This window comes from Myotis myotis, unplaced genomic scaffold (assembly GCF_014108235.1).
Source record: "Myotis myotis isolate mMyoMyo1 unplaced genomic scaffold, mMyoMyo1.p scaffold_m19_p_6, whole genome shotgun sequence".
NCBI classification, from domain to species: Eukaryota; Metazoa; Chordata; class Mammalia; order Chiroptera; family Vespertilionidae; genus Myotis; species Myotis myotis.
Window position 1 is genome coordinate 71,089,298 of NW_023416368.1, and position 16,912 is coordinate 71,106,209.

Genomic DNA, 16,912 nt, shown 5'->3' on the forward strand with positions numbered 1-16,912 from the left:
TTATATAGCAACCAATATTCTGTTGAAAATGTTTGTTGTTGTTTTTTAATATTTTATTGATTTTTCACAGAGAGGAAGGAAGAGGGATAGAAAGTTAGAAACATCGATGAGAGAGAAACATCGATCAGCTGCCTCCTGCACACCCCCCACTGGGGATGTGCCCGCATCCAAGGTACATGCCCTTGACTGGAATCGAACCCGGGACCCTTGAGTCCGCAGGCCGACGCTCTATCCACTGAGCGAAACCGGTCAGGGCTGAAAATGTTTAAGTTCAAAAAATAAGAGTTGAATTCCTTCATACACCCTACTGCCTGCTGCATGTATCTGTGTCCTCAGCCCTTCTTCGGATTCCATGTTTACAAGGTCAAGAGGATGGACTGGAGGTTTCAGTAATCAACGCCAGCTCAAGGCTTATTTTATTTTGTTAACAATGTCATGTCTGAGAATTTAAACAGGATGTAAAGAACAAGACAGTTCTATTCACTAAAAAAGGGATTATGTGTTCTAACACTAACTTATCAGTCTGTTTTGGGAGTATACAAAATTGCAGAAACTTCTCTGTAGATTTTTCCTGGCTCATTGCATGCTCTATACTTGGGTTTGACCAAAACTGACGTCCACATAACATTTTGTATATTACTCTCCAGTTTGAGAGCCTGTAATGGCCTCATGTTGCTCAGTGGATTCAGTTGAAGGTCCTTGTATGGATTCTTCTTTGGCTTTATCTTGTCTCTTTTGTTTAATTCCTAACATTTTAAAAGTGACTTTATAGAGTTTGAATAAATAAATAATGAGAGAAACATAAAACGTCTCTATGTTCGTTTGTTTTTGTAATTCATAAGATTTAAAGGCAGACCAGTTTAGTTCAAATTCTAGTTTTCCACTTACTACATATGTGGACTTGAAGACTATTATTTGACCTTTACATTTCCGAACTCTTGTTCATTATTCTTGCTCTTATGAGGATAAAATTATGTAAGAATAATTGTCAGTTATCTTCTTTTTTCCATAGGTGTCATCATTATGTTACTTATACAGTAGTGTTCCACTTGCTTAGAACATCTCCCAAATGACTTCAATATAAGAAACATAATCACACCCAATATAAGAATTCACCTATCCGTATATCCTATTAACATATTCTGACGTAGAGTTTGGCCTACGTAATTAATTATTTGTTTAATGTATATAAGTTTTGTCTCAATAAGTATATTATAACTTTTCAAGGACAATGGCAATAACTCAAATATATGGATAAAAATAGCAGAGATGGTGAAAACAACTGGCATTTATATGTGGCTTTATTTTTTTTTAATATATTTTATTGATTTTTTACAGAGAGGAAGGGAAAGAGATAGGAGTTAGAAACGTCGATGAGAGAGAAACATCGATCAGCTGCCTCCTGCACATCTCCTACTGGGGATGTGCCCGCAACCCAGGTACATGCCCTTGACCAGAATCGAACCTGGGACCTTTCAGTCCGCAAGCCGACGCTCTATCCACTGAGCCAAACTGGTTTTGGCAGATATATGTGGCTTTATGATAAGCCAAGGGCTCTCTCATACTTTATCTGATTTACTACTTAAAAATCCTTGTGAGGTGTGTAAGGTAGGTCTTATTTTTATTACCCTCATTTCATATAAGAGTTAACTGAGGAGCTTAGAGGAAATGTAGATTTCCTGCATATGGTTTAAAACTTTAATTTATATCTTCTGGCCCTGGATCCAGAGTAGTTCCACTACACCATACTGTCTTCTAAAGAATAACTATAGTAGTAGGTGTAGGGCTGATTGTGAGAATAAGTCCATTGGCTGTTGATTTATAAAACCTGAGAGAGGTCTTAGAATACACACAATCTTTTCTTTATAGAGATTCACACAATGTGTCCTTTTAATGTCATCATCATCTATACTAAATATTGTGATGAATAAAATTGCTGTAATTTAGAGGCAAGGGATTTTTTATTTACCTGGGATTTTCAGACGGAGAGACCCTGAGAGAAGTTTTAACATGATTTCAAAGTTATTAACAGTGCTCAGGTAGTCCAGGAGTGCACCACAGATTTCCACCCCTTTGTATCATTTTTCTGAACCCAGGTGTTTGAGTTTGATATATCTGGCAAACACATTGTCTATGAGTAATGTTTTACCCTTGGAAACTTTTTTCTCATGACCCATTCTCAAGTATATTATTTTTCAATAGGCTCTGGGATTCAGCTTTCACTATTACATATAGTTTCTACCTAATGGATTCTGTCTCTTCTCTTACTGATTTTTTTCCAAGTTAATTATTTGTAGTGACATTACAATGAATAAAAAGTCTACAAGGTGAAAAATAGAAAGAGAGCTCACAAATAAATGGCTGACCTAATGATGGGTCTGAAATATATGCCTCATGAAGGTACAATACTCTTTACATTTATTTTACAAGGTCATAGATAATGGCTCTGTGTTACTATAATCATATGGAGGGCACGTGATATAACCCAAGAGAGAAGCAAATAGATCTGGGCACTGGAGACTGCTCATGTGAAGGAAAAGGTCAGAATACTGATGGGTCATTTAATGGATGGTTAAGTTTTCAGAACCAATGTGGTTCTATACAAAGAGACTAGGATTAACTTAGGTTTATTCATCCACCTTTCTGGCCAGTGAAAAAGATGCAGATACAACTAATTTTATATGAATTCTTATTATTTATGGTTTTTTTTTTCCATTTAACTTACTGGTCGATCAGGCTTTCAGAACCAAGGTAGCTCAAGTCAAATGAACTGGGATTATTTACTCACCTTTCTGGTAGGTGAAAAAGTTGCAAACACATCTAATCTTTATATTGGTCATCAGCCTGCAATATGAAAAAGATTCTTCAGTAGGTTGTGGCACATACTTTGCGAATGAATCCAAAATGTCATTTTAATGTGATAATTGCTCTTCCTTTTCATATGAATTAGTGGTTCTCACACTTTAATAAGCCTCAGAGTCACATGGGGAGCTAGTTAAAACACAGTTGTCTGTGTCTCTCCTCTCTGGTTTAACAGGTGTGAGTTTAGATTGGGGAATTGTATTTCTAACAAGTTCCCAGGTGACCAAGGCTGCTTAGTTGTGAGTAGCATTAATCTAGCTCGTCTGTGAGTAGGATTTATCTAGCTAAGAAGAGGTATTAGTGTAGCATATCCTCTGATAAGCTTTATTATTAAAGCATAGTTTCACCTGGCCCACTCTCTCTGACTTGCAATTTCTGCTACCCAGGGACAACCATGCCAACTTTTCACCTTTATTATGTCATACACTTCCATATTTGCAGCTAGTGTGTGTATATTATTTTTCTCTGAGTATTTTTGTCTGTTTTTTGTTTTATCTATTGTTTTCCTATTATATAAATGTGTGTTTAACAATATTATTCTTCTCTTTTTCTCAACCTTCAGTGTAGTTATAGCACCAATTTTTGTTAACCAATACTTAGGTAAGAGTATTCATATCTGAATCCAATAGTGTGCTATAATCATCCTTCCTTTTTTGTAGGTTATTTTTCCCCCTTTAGCCTTATTAATAGCCTTACTTTTCATTTGCTTGAACTTTTACATACAGGGTGGGGCAAAAGTATGTTTCCAGTTGTTCATATGGAAAATAATACAATCATTAATAAGTAATAATACAAGAATAAACTGTGTTTCCTATACTCACAACTGTAAATCTACTTTTGCCATACCCTGTATATAGCAGTGGTTTATCCTAATATCTTTGGAAGCACTGTAACTCTTCTTTTAATGTGTGTTTGAAAATAAGTATTAAGTTTGTTTTTCTATTTTTGTTTTGTTTTGTTTTTCTTTTACAGAGACATTCTTCCTGCTTGTCCATTCAGGAGGGGATGATCACTAAGCTAGCTGCCCTTTTGCTGCCTCCTTTCAATATTATATTTCTTTTGCCACTGACTCTTTTGTTTCCTCTTATTATTTATATATTTTTTCTACTTAATTTACTGGATGACCAGGCTTTCAGAACCAAGGTAGTTCTATTCAAATGGACTGAGATTATTTATTTATTTATTTATTTATTTATTTAAATATATTTTATTGATTTCTTACAGAGAGGAAGAGAGAGAGATAGAGAGTTAGAAACATCGATGAGAGAGAAACATCGATCAGCTGCCTCCTGCACACCCCCTGGGGATGTGCCCGCAACCCAGGTACATGCCCTTGACCGGAATCGAACCTGGGACCTTTCAGTCTGCAGGCCGACGCTCTATCCACTGAGCCAAACCGGTTTCGGCTGAGATTAATTATTTATTCACCTTTCTGGTGGGTGAAAAGGTTGCAAATACATCTAATCTTTGCATTGTTCATCAGCCCTCCATGTGAATAAGATAATTCAGTAGGTTTGGCACATACTTTGTGAATGAGTAGGGTTCCTTTGACCTTTAATTTTGAAACTGCCTCTTAACTATTCTACGCCTGCTATTCCATTTATACTTTGCAAGAGCTGTTTCTTTGCTCAGTGCTCATTTCTTTTTAAAATTCAGTTTCTATGAGGAACTTTTTCTTAATGTTCTTTGAGGAAATTTAATTTAGATTTTGGGGGGAAGTTTTCTTCTCTGCCTTATATTGCCTTTGTTTCCTTAAAGTTTATTGTAACTTTTATTTACTTTGGCCTCTGAATTTTACATTGAAATCTCTCTTAAATGTCTAATAATCCTTGGATACCTGGTCATATTTATGAGTGAAATAGTGAAAATTCTACTCTGATGTTCTCTGAGAAGAGGGTTTTCATGCAGTTACTGGGTGTGTACCTGGGAGCCACCCAATAATTGTGTGATAAGAATTCATTGATCTTTTGTCTAAGGGTGTAAGGCAGGCTATCAGCTTTCTGGGAGCCTAGTGACAGAAGAGAGGTTTGGTTAAATAATAGGTGTTATATAGACTCCCGTGGAACCCTGTTTTTAGAATGGTTTGGCACCCTTGTTTTCACCTATTGCTTGTATTCTGAAAACATACTTCTCTCATTCAAACTCCAACCCTCTATGAGTGGGGAGCACAGTGGCTGAGTCACAGAAATCACCTGGTGGTTGGAATTGAGGAGATATAACTGCCCCATATAAAAAGTGTCAGTCTTTTTTTTATTTAACCTTTAACCTTGCTCTCAGAAATACCTGATGCCTCTGTTTTTAGTTATTTCAAAAGTTTAGTGGACAAAAAAAGTATGCTTTTGTCCCAGTAATTCTCAGCCATTTACAAAATTTGTATCAAGTCAACTATCTGCTTCCTTGATTCATCTGATGCTTTTTCCCTAATTTCATAGGGTTTTCCCTAATTTTCATAGGGTTTCTGGAGAAAATGAAGATTAACTCTTGTGTTCAATTACCAATTGCTAAGGATTCTCAAAATTAAATGTATCAAAGTAAGGGAAACAGGATGGGCCTGGTAATGTTGGAGGAGGTCATCGAGAGGACATGACCTCCAGTTGACCTGTGCACTGGAGGCGCAATCAGAAGCTCCTCCCCCATCCCCTGTTCGCTGAAATGGACATCCTCCCCACCCTTTCCACACTGTTGTTCAAGCATGTAGCCTAGAGAGAGTAAGGTCTTATTGGACTGAATATGTGACTGGCCCAGTGAAAGCCTCTCCAGTGGTCGGCAAACTGCGGCTCGGCAAACCGCGGCTCGCGAGCCACATGCGGCTCTTTGGCCTCTTCAGTGTGGCTCTTCCACAAAATACCGACTTCTGCGCATGGGCCACGAAGTTTCAATCGCACCGTACGTGCGTGGTATTTTGTGGAAGAGCCACACTGAAGGGGCCAAAGAGCCACATGTGGCTCCCGAGCCGCGGTTTGCAGACCACGGCTCTATGTAAACGTAAAATGGCGGCAGGTGCAGAGATCTGCTTGCCTCCCAGCTCCCCCAGACAAGTCTGGTAAGTTTGTCCCCTTGCTTATTTAACCTGCCACTTACCACCTACCAATCTGGAGTGGCCTGCTACTTGCTTTGGTTACCCTTTGCCCGCTGTGTGTCTGTGTGTGTGGTGAGGAGGGGTTGGTAAGTTAGCCAGTAAATGTAATAAATGGGTCTTTGACCTTTATGTGGGGAGGGATGGTCTGTTAGTTAGATTCTTATGTGCCCCTACATGAGAGTGGAGACACCCTGAAAATGCCAGCTGGTCTAATGCGTTTTTGAGGAACTGCATGCAGCTCTCGTCCGCAAAGAAGGGAAGCACATGGCTGTGGGCAGTGGGCTGGCCTTGGCTGTGGGGAGCACTCAGCCACCCATGCCGAACTGGAGAGCTGGAGGCTGAAGCCGGAGTGAGAAAGTTGGAGGATGAGCTGAGGTTAGAGGAGGACTTGTGTCTACAACTCTTCTAGCTTTGGAGCTAGAAGAGGTAGGAGAGCAGGATAATACATGGAAGACTTTAACGTGCTATTTTGTAAAGCTGCCATGGATTAAAGTCCAGGTGCTTGTGACAAAGCCTGAGTGGGACAATAAGAGGTAAAATGAGGAGAATGAAGAGGAGGGCGTTGTGGTGGTTGACCATAAAGTGTACTTAACCTTGGGTACTGTCTGACGCCCAATACAAAGGAAACCAAAAGCAAAGTAACAACAACCCCAGCCAGTGGGGCAGCCCCCAATCCAGGAAAGGCTGGTGATGAGGGAACACTCTCCTGCTGAGTTTATTGTTACAAAGGGTCTGGTGAAGATAACCCAGAAGCAAATGTGGTTTGACACCATGGCTGTGTTGGTTGTTCTATGGAAAGCCTTCAAACCGGAACAATAGCTATGACTTGTCCCACCTGCCCCTACCATTTCTCATGCCCTGTCTGCTCCATTAAAGCCTGGGTGATACAGTCCTATTGGGTGTGGGTACCTCCCACACCTGAGTATAGGATTCCAGACAAAACTGCCTCCAGGTGAGGGCCAATGAAGGTGATCATTGGCTTCATTTTGAGCTCAATACTCAATGGTTCCCAGAAATATACAAAAGATGATGGACTGTCCTGGTTGCCACTGGAGCCAAATGTAGTCTAATACAGAGTAACCTTCATATCTGCCTCCCTCAGTGCCATTGATGTTATGGAGGGAAACAGGAAGGTCCCTTTGACACTAAAGATTAAACATTCTACCCCAGGAGAGAACAAGGCTTTTCTCTCTCCAATATCAGGGAAGATATTGGTCATTGATAGCCTACAAGGGCAAACTCTGCAAAACTCTATGGGTTAAATCTGCCTCCAGGTTAGAGTAATCAAATCAGTATTGATGGGAAATACCAATTGGGAACCAGCAAGTCTGCTGCTCCCACAAAAAATGGTAACAATCGAACAATATAAATTGCCTGGGGAGGCATAAGGAAATAGGAGAAAATATCAAAGAACTACACCAAGTTGGTATTGTGCACCTTGCCTACAGTGTTTTCAGCTGCCCAGTGTGGTTAAAAAAGCCAGATGGCTCATTCAGGATGACTGTGGACTGCGAGAATTGAACAAGGTAGTGGCCCCTCATTCATGCATCTGTGCCCAACATTTCCATCATCTTAGATACCTTGGCCCCAGTCCTAGGAGTGTATCATGCTGTGTTGGATTTAGCAAATGCGTTTTTTCAGTATACTCCTGGCTATTGAGTCACAAGATTAATTTGCCTTCATGTGGGAGAGGGAATAATGGACCTTTCCAATGCTTCCCCACGATTACCTTCACAGCCCCACAATATGTCAGGGATGGTACCCCAAGATCTCTCTGTTCTCCTTTCCCACATCAGTAAAATGGGCCCATTATATTGATGATACAGAACTAACATGAGGACAGTCTCTACTGCAGGACACTGCAGACTTTGTCGGAACATCTGTGAGGGAAAGGATAGGCAGTGAACCCACAAAAAATTCAAGGCCCGGGCACTACTGTAAAGTTTTGGGGAGTCATCGGTTGAATAAGACCCATGTTAAAAAAAAAAAAAGACCCATGTTGTCTAAGAAGCTATAGTTGGTAAGTTGCATGCCTATCCAACCCCTAAGAATGGGAAAGAGGTACCAGCTTTATAGGCACTTTGGAACTTTGGAGGACTCTCCCCCTCCCCCCACCCTGAACAGTGCCTCTATCCTTTATACCCTCTGGTAAAAAAAAAAAAAAAAAAGGCACATGTGGAACTGGGATCAGAGCAACAAGTCACCTTTGAGAAGGCAAAATACTAATGAAACAGATTAAAGCTCTGGGCATCTCCCAAGTAGGGCTACCATTTGAATTAGATGTGTCTGTGACTTTGGAAGGTATGGGTTGGGCTCTGGGGCAGGGACAACAGAAGGAGAGAGTACCCCTAGGATTATGGTCCCAGTTCTGGAACCCCCATACATCAGCAGCTCCTAGCAGTATGCACAATGCTTTTCCAGTTAGAGCCTCTCCCAAAGGAACAGCATATTATATTAAGAACTTCCTTTCTTTTCAAGGGTGGGTTGAGAATATGTTTCATCAGCCCACTTCTGCCATGGCTCAAAAATCTCACACTGGCTTAAGAAGCATGCTTGTTTGCAGCAGAGGAGCACCCTGTCCACCAGCCCACTGTCTCTAGACACTACTAGACCCATAGAGTATGTAAATATTCCAAATACTCTACCCATATTCTTGTGGCAGCCCCTATGACCTGTAGGGAGGGAGTGTGGGAAATTCTGGCTGATAGTAAGTAGCTCTATTTCCATTCTTTCAAAACAAGTGGATCTTTTATAAGCTAGAAAGAGGGACTGGCAGATACTTTTTCATTAGAAAAATAGTTGTATTGTTTCAAACTAAGATGGGTCTAGTCACGGCAACTCACCCAAATGGTCTGTAGTCTCTAATCAGTCTAACACTTACACTTTCCTATATCATAAAAGCCTAATATGCAAATCGACCGAATGGCAGAACGACCAGTTGCTATGATGCACACTGACCACCAGGGGACATACACTCAATGCAGGAGCTGCTCCCCAGCCCACAGGCCCCAGGCCAGCCAAGCTGGGTGCCAGCAGGGGTTCCCTGATCACCCTGTTGGTCGCCCCGCAAAGGAAGGCGACTGGTGGCAGCAGTGGGTGGGGTGGGGCCAGCGAACAGGTGGTGCCAGCAGGGCCACCCTCCCCCCAATCACCCCACCGGTTGCCCCACAGATCGGCCCTGATCACTGGCCAGGCCTAGGGACTGTACCCATGCACGAATTTTGTGCACCGGACCTCTAGTCTGGATATACACAGGTATTAACTGCAGCAACCAATAGGTTGAGCTCAAATTGGTTTTGCTGGCAAGCATTCTTGAGCCCAGGATGGTAATCCTCCACACTGACAGTTGGGCTGTTCTAAAGGGATTAACCCTATGGCTTGGACAACGGGAAGCTGAGGGGCAGGTGATCATGAATAAGCCCTTGTAGGGTTAGGATATGTGGAAAAACATTTGAGTTTGCTTGCAAGAGCCTGAGGCAGTCCTCACCGCCTTCCAAGTCCAGGCTCACAAGGCACTCACACCCCTGGCAATCAGGAAGCTCATGTCTTTGCTCAAATATGCACCCTAGCAAATGACCCACCCTAGCAAATGACCCTTCATTAGATAGTACAGCAGATATTTTTGCACAGAAAGACTGGCCACTGAAGTGGCTGTGGGATGGAATGTGGCCAAGGATGCTGGTTTGCCCTTGAAATGCAGTCACAAGGTTAATGTATTAATAGCATGTCTTGTGTGTTGTAAACAATGCCCAAGACAATTGCCACAGGTGTCTGAGGCCATCCACAAAATTTCCCAGCAGGTGCTGGATTGGAAAATGATTATATTGGCCTCCTCCCTCTGTGTGATGGTTCTACATATGCCCTATTGTGTGAGAAGACTGTGTCTGTCCTAATATAAACTTTCCCTCTCATTGTGTAAAACAGGCTGCCACCATTAGGGGGTAAGAGAAGCTGGGTTCCATTTATCGATACCCTTGTGGAATAGACAGGGACTGGGGTCTCACTTCAAAGGTCATGATGTACCAGACTGAGCAAAGGAACATGACATTGAATGGAGGCCCCATCTCACCTATAACCAGCAAGCAACATGTTTGGTAGAAAGGAAAAATGGAATATTAAAGCAGTAGGTGAAATTACTAACAGATAAAACACCTTGGTTGGCTGGACTAAAGTGCTATTTCAGGCTTTAATACATTCAAATGATCAGCCAGCAGGGCCTGTGACCCATATGCCAGACTGGGGACCCTGCCACACACCCAACACCTGAAAAGTATGGAAGACAAAGAGAGCCATTGCCCCTCTTATTTGTGGATCAATGAGCTACCCTGCTGAGAACCCAGGTCCCATCATGCCTGGGAAAGACATTATCTACTGGAATTTGCAATGGGACATCCCACAGAGATGAGTGAGTTTCTTTGTACCCCTGAGTGAGAGGGAACAACTCAATCCCAATATGTCTGCTGCAAACCAGACATATTAAAATGCATGATTCCTGGAGTGAAACATTCACCATTAGAGAGAGAGGTCTTAGTTGGCCCCTATCTCTTCAGCCAGACAGTGCTCCTCCTCCAGCCAACGTGGATGGTCTACACAACCAGGTCAACTTCCTAAAGCTGCCAGCCTCCTTCTCCTCAAGGCCAGGTGGGCATGTTCTGTTTTCCACCTGTATAATCATTTGGCCATTCTCTTTGTCCCTCCACTGCCTGGTGGACTTTATATCACACTAGAGGCCCGGTGCCCAAACCAGCTCTCCAACATTTCCTGAGGGGTCCTGGATTGCGAGAGGGAGCAGTCCAGGCCAAGGGACCCCACCAGTGCACAATCTGGGCCAGGGAGGGACATGGGAGGTTGGCCATCCAGGGAGGGACTGTGGGAGGGCTCCAGGGCATGTCTGGCCTTCCTCGCTCAGTCCCGATCGTCTGGATCTCAGCAGCAAGCTAACCTACCAGTCGGAGCGTCTGCCCCCTGATGGTTAGTGTGCGTCATAGAGATTGGCTGACCGGTCAACTGTCTCCCCCCTGGTGGTCAGTGCACTTCGTAGGGAGCGGTTGAGTGGCCTTAGCATATGATTAGCATATACACTTTGATTGGTTGAACGGCCAAACGGACAATCGGACACTTAGCTATTGGGCTTTTATTATATAGGATAGGAGTCCTTATAGAATTCACCCAGCAAGCCTCGAATGGTAGACAACAGTCTGTCTCTTCTGAATACTGATTTAAATGTCTCTAATGACAAAAGCTGTCCTCCAAAACAGATGTCCAAGGGCATGAATACTGCCTTGCAAGGAGGCACCTGTGCCATTATCTAAAGAGAATGTTTTGTGTCCATAATGAGTCTGCTAATGTGTCATCTTTATTAATTCATAAGAGGACACAAGTAAATGCCCACCAGTCTATGTGACTTAGTAAATCAATGATTCCAATCATGGGGCCCTTGGTAGAAAAAATTTTTACTTATTTTGGGAATTATTATCTTAATCTGTGGTTATCTTCCATGTGTCTAAATTCTTGTAGAGGCCTCTGCCTCCAGTGCAGCCAGATAGCTGCCAAATGAGCCATCTCAATGCTAATAAAACACCTTGCTGACCACTCAAGGCCAATTGAGGAAGAGGGGGTGTGGAAAATTATAAGAGCCAGTGTAGGGGTGGAATGTTGTAGGGAGCCATTAAGAGGATGTGACCACTGGTTTTCCCATGACCTTGACCCTGGGCATTCAGTAGCTCCTCACCCTTTTTCCTTTGACCTAGGAATTTATGCCCTGCCCACCATTCCCACAAAGTTTTCAAGGATGTAGCCTTAAGAGTAAGGTTTTGTTGGACCACCTGGACTGAACACCTTACTGAACCAATTAAAGCCTCTCTATAGGTTAAGATTCTGGTGCTGAGACCTACTCGTCTCATGGCACAGACTAAGACAAGTCTTGTATGTAGTTCCCTTGCTTATTAAACCTGCCACCTACCAACCTGGAGTGGTCTGTGTCTTTCTTCTGTTTCTCCCTTCCTTCTGTGTAAGGGAGCTGGTGTGCCAACTAATATGTAACCAGATAGAACTTTGTATATTTGGATTTTGCACAATTGTTTCTCCATGTTTCATGTCAAAACTTATTTTGAAACTATTTTAATCTGAAAGTGATGTATATAAATTTGTATTATCTAAATCAATGTGAAAGATTTTCTTATTGCTGAGTACTTACCATTGTAAATGCATGGCTGAGACAAAACATGGATTTTATATTCTAAAGTTATCTGATTATTTAAAACTTCAGATTCAAAGCTGAGTTTAATTATAAAATCATTATCCATTAGGAAAAAAATGCATGACATTTTTTTCTAGTGTTTGCTACTATACCCCAATTGTTTTTCACATTTCCTTCTATTTTTACTTTACTCTTTTCTGTTAATTTTGTCATAGCTTTTCTTTCTTTATATCTTCCTTTTAAAAAATCTCCTTGTTTTTATATCCTTCATTTTACATAAACTCATTGTTACCCTTATATGTTTGCTTATTCCTGTTTTTCCTGAACTCACCACTCTTATAAACAAATTCCTTTAAATATATAGGGTTTGGATAATCTTTCCTCTGATTTTAACTACATTGTTTTTCTTTGTTAGCTCCATTTCATTCTTTCAAAAGTAAATGAATCTTTTAAAATCTATAAATATGGACTGAAGGTAGATAATTTTTATAAGCACAATAGTTGCACTATTTCAAACTAATAAGACACATCATTTGCCTTGAAAAGTCTCATGGAATAAAATTTCTTTGCTGAAATTATTCTTTAGTTTTACCTAAATTGAAACTGTAAAAAAATTTTCTTTATCTTCATCTGTAGATATATTACTAATTTCAAACATAAACTAAATGAAAAGGAAATGATATGTAAATATGAAAACATTTATTTTATATTTTCTTGATTATTAAGATTGGTGAAAATAATATTTATTTAAAACATTTTTCTATTACCAAAAATAAACACCATAAAAATAGTAGCTTCAGCAATGTACACAGAAATACTTTTCAAGTTGACATTAGAACATACTGGGTTTTACCAAAGCACAAAACATGTTCTGACTGCAGTTGTTGAGTGCGTGATAGTTTTCAACTGTAAGCATAACCGGGTAACATACTTTACCGGAAGTCTAGATAGGAGGCGGTATTTACTAGTTTTTAAGACCACAGTTTTGGTCTTAACAGAATGGGTCCAAGTTCTGACGTTGCCACTGTGGTTTAATTCAAGTTATTTCAGTTCTCTGGGCCTCAAGCTTAATAGGCAGAAAAAATGGAGATTTACAACCAAAGACTATCATAAAGATTGAACAATCTTCAATATACAGAGTATTTAACATAATACCTGGCACATAGTGAGCATTCAATGAATGGTTGCTGATATTACTATCAGGCTATTCAAATATACTTGATCAAAATTAATGAAACCATACAAATCGCAAACAAAATTCATTTCATTTCATACCAAAATTGATAGTATTACTGATATTTACACTTTGGGCAAATGAAAACAGCTAGGCTTTTATGCTCATGAAAGGTGAAATGCTGAATTATTACTAAAGTCTCTGTATGAAATAAAATAGAAAAGGGTAGATGTTGTGGTTGACACATGAAACCAGAAAAACCAATCAGGAAGGATATATGCACTCCTGTGTTCATAGCAGCACAATTTACAATAGCTAAGATTTGGAAACAACCTAAGTGCCCATCAGCAGATGAGTGGATTAAAAATCTGTGCTACATCTACACAATGGAATACTACTCAGCTGTAATAAAAAAGAACTTTTACCATTTACAACAGCATGGATAGAACTGGAGAGCATTATGCTAAGTGAAATCAGCCAGTCAAAGAAAGATAAATATCACATGATCTCACTCATATGTGGGATATAATTATAATGATCAACATAAACTGATGAACAAGAATAAATCCAGAGACAAATGGCAGGGGAGGGGGGGATAGAGAGCAACCAAAGGACTAGTATGCATGCATATTAGCATAACCAATGGACACAGAAACTAGGGCGATGGGGGCTTGCCTGGGGTGGGAATGGCTGGGGGGGGGGGAGGGGTTAGGCAGGGAAAAAGGAGACATATGTAAAACTTCAGACAATAAATAATAATTTTTAAAAAGCTGAAACAGGGTTTTAAAATGTTTATTAATCTGGTCACTAGCAATAGCTTTCTTTTCAGTACACTTGGAAGAAACACTTATTCAACAAATATTCTTTGATTGCCTATTATGTGCCTGGCTGTGTTTACCTACCATGCAAAAGGAAATACCTCCTTTTTATGCTCTGAATACTTTCCTTTTCCACAGACATTTCCACTGGGCCTGGGAGATGGGCAATTCTATGCATGGACAGATGGTTTGAGAAGAAAAGACTGGCATGACTATGAAAGCATTCAGAAAGAGGCTATGCGCTCAGGTATGGAGTTCAGTGTACGCCAAAGTGCTACTTCCCTTACTGCAGTGTCTCATTTGTCACTGAAAGGATCTCTAATTAGTATTTCTTCTGCACACCGTAAGGTATGTCTCATGGGTCAGAGCGAAAACAATTTCAAATTGCAGAGAGAAAACCAATAATAAATAGCCCTTACAATATTAACTGAAGAAGGCATTAACGTTTTTAGAAATCTATAGTACTTGGTATTACCCAACTGCTTTTTAATAATCTCTGGGGGTATCTTGGGAATATTCAGTAAGACTTGACTTAATAGACATATGTCTTGAATTAGATTGATTCATTAGGTCAGGTATGTTTAAATGGCAATTCAAAATATTAAAGGTACGGTACCATGTTCTAGACCAGTGATGGCGAACCTCTGACACACGAACTCATTTTTTTGGTTGATTTTTCTTTGTTAAATGGCATTTAAATATATAAAATAAATATCAAAAATATAAGTCTTTTTTTACTATGGTTGCAAATCTCAAAAAATTTCTATATGTGACACGGCACCAGAGTTAAGTTAGGGTTTTTCAAAATGCTGACACGCCGAGCTCAAAAGGTTCGCCATCACTGTTCTAGACACTGTCAGGGATTAAGGTTAGCAATACTTGGACAAACAGACAGGAAGTTAAACATAGTCAAGTAGGCCTGTACATGTGTAGCAAAATTCTAGTCTTAGGTGAGAGATAGAGGAAACATTTTTCTTGTTGGAAAACTTAACAGGAAAAAGCAAGTTTTTCTAGAGGACTGAAAAATTAGGTTGCTGGAAACAGGGATTCAGAAGGCCATATAAGTAGAAATTGATGAAAGAGAATAACATATAATGGGAAGTCCATATTCTATTATTTGACCGAAGGAGCTCTAGTTTTTTGTGTCTTTTTCATAGTGAGTATGTCACAGAAATAAAGCTATTGTTTGGTAAAGACATCTGAGCAACCCCGAGAAGCTGCATCCCAGGTAATTCAGCCACAATGTGAGGTCCTACTGGTCAATCTTCCTCATAGCTCATCCTGTCAGGAAAACTGGAGTGATGGTGTCCAAACAGTTATGAAATTGTTCGGGGCTGTGAAATGTTTTGAGCTCTGGGTCAGGTGTGGATGATCTAATTATAGTCTTCTTTAATTTTCTTCTTTCATTCCTTTCCCCAAATCATGCCCCTTCAATCTCCCCCTCCCCATCTTCATTAAAGCTGCTCTCTCTTCCCAAGGATGTTCTTCATTTCTCAGAGAGTCTTTCTATTCTAGGTTTCATTGTCTTTCCACCTTGGCCATGACCCCATGAACCATCATGAAAGTGTGTTAGTTACCAGCATCCTTACCTTTGGAGTCCTCTTATTTTTTTTCTCCTTTTGCTTAATCAGCCCTATATTAATCCGACAAAATGTCCCACTTTCTAACCACAGGATGCTGAAAATTTTTGGAGATGTTTATATAATCAAACTAACTGAAGTTGCCAAGTATGAATAATAATAATAGAATAAGCTAATATTAATTGAACAGCTGTTTTGTACTAGTGTTTTACATACAGATTTAATTCAAACCTCCTAATAACTGTAATAGACAGGTTTTAAGATCTCCAATTAATAAAAAAACACAAAGTCTTAAGCATGTATTTATTAAATATTATCCAAGGTCAAACAGCCAATAATTTGCAGAGCTAGATGAAAGGTCAAGTCTTATCTGGCTCCATTACGTCCTACAGTTTGACCTTGAATAATATCTGGGAAACATGAGGTAATGACAAGGTCACATATAAGAGACACTCCTGGGATCAGATACTGGCTTTTGCATACATGAGCTGGGTTACGTGGCTAATCAATTTTTCTTTCTTATATTCTACCATCCAGAATTGTTGTGAGGATTAAAGATAATCTACCTTAAGTAATTGGCCAATTATTTGGACATATAAACTCAACTAATGATAACTGTCATTGTTAATTCATCGAAGTTACTTTCACTTGACGTGGTGTGCTTACCCTTTGCTTGTGTTGATGAGTTTTGGATATAAAATTCAGAACATCACATTTATTTCTGCTTCATACTATCCTTTCTGCCTCTTAAACGAACATGTCTTTTATATTCTTATCCTCACTTGAGCCAAGGGAAATTGACCTCAAAGAAAATTGTTAATATAAAAGTTTTTTAAACTGCAAATTTTCTGCAGAATTAAAAAACTTTAAGTATTTGTATGTTATATGATTCATTGGAAGATATATGACAAATACAATAGACTATAGTTTATCCTTCTTTAAATATTATGAAGTAAACCATAAATAAAGAAGTAAACACACACAAATACACATGCAGGTACAGAGTGAAGATAATCCTCCTTGTTCTCAATATCTAGGTCCAGAAAAAGGATCATTTGTACCATTCTGTTCCCTCCAAATCTTGAAGTTTTTGTTTACTCTTATTTTTCTCTGTAGTATTTTTTTACTGTCTACATATTTAGCCCTGAATAAATATGGTTGCATTTTGCCTGTGTTTGAACTTAATCTGAAAATAGACTT

General features: G+C 39.8%; 1 protein-coding gene across 1 annotated transcript in view; it reads left to right on the top strand.

The window, feature by feature from the left end:
• Positions 1 to 16,912, top strand: part of GALNTL6 (polypeptide N-acetylgalactosaminyltransferase like 6) — a 955,099-nt gene that overhangs the window by 326,393 nt on the left and 611,794 nt on the right. The window contains exon 3 of the mRNA XM_036315018.1: positions 14,271 to 14,379. Coding sequence (XP_036170911.1) covers positions 14,271 to 14,379 — 109 coding nt within the window. The remainder of the gene's footprint in view (positions 1 to 14,270; positions 14,380 to 16,912) is intronic.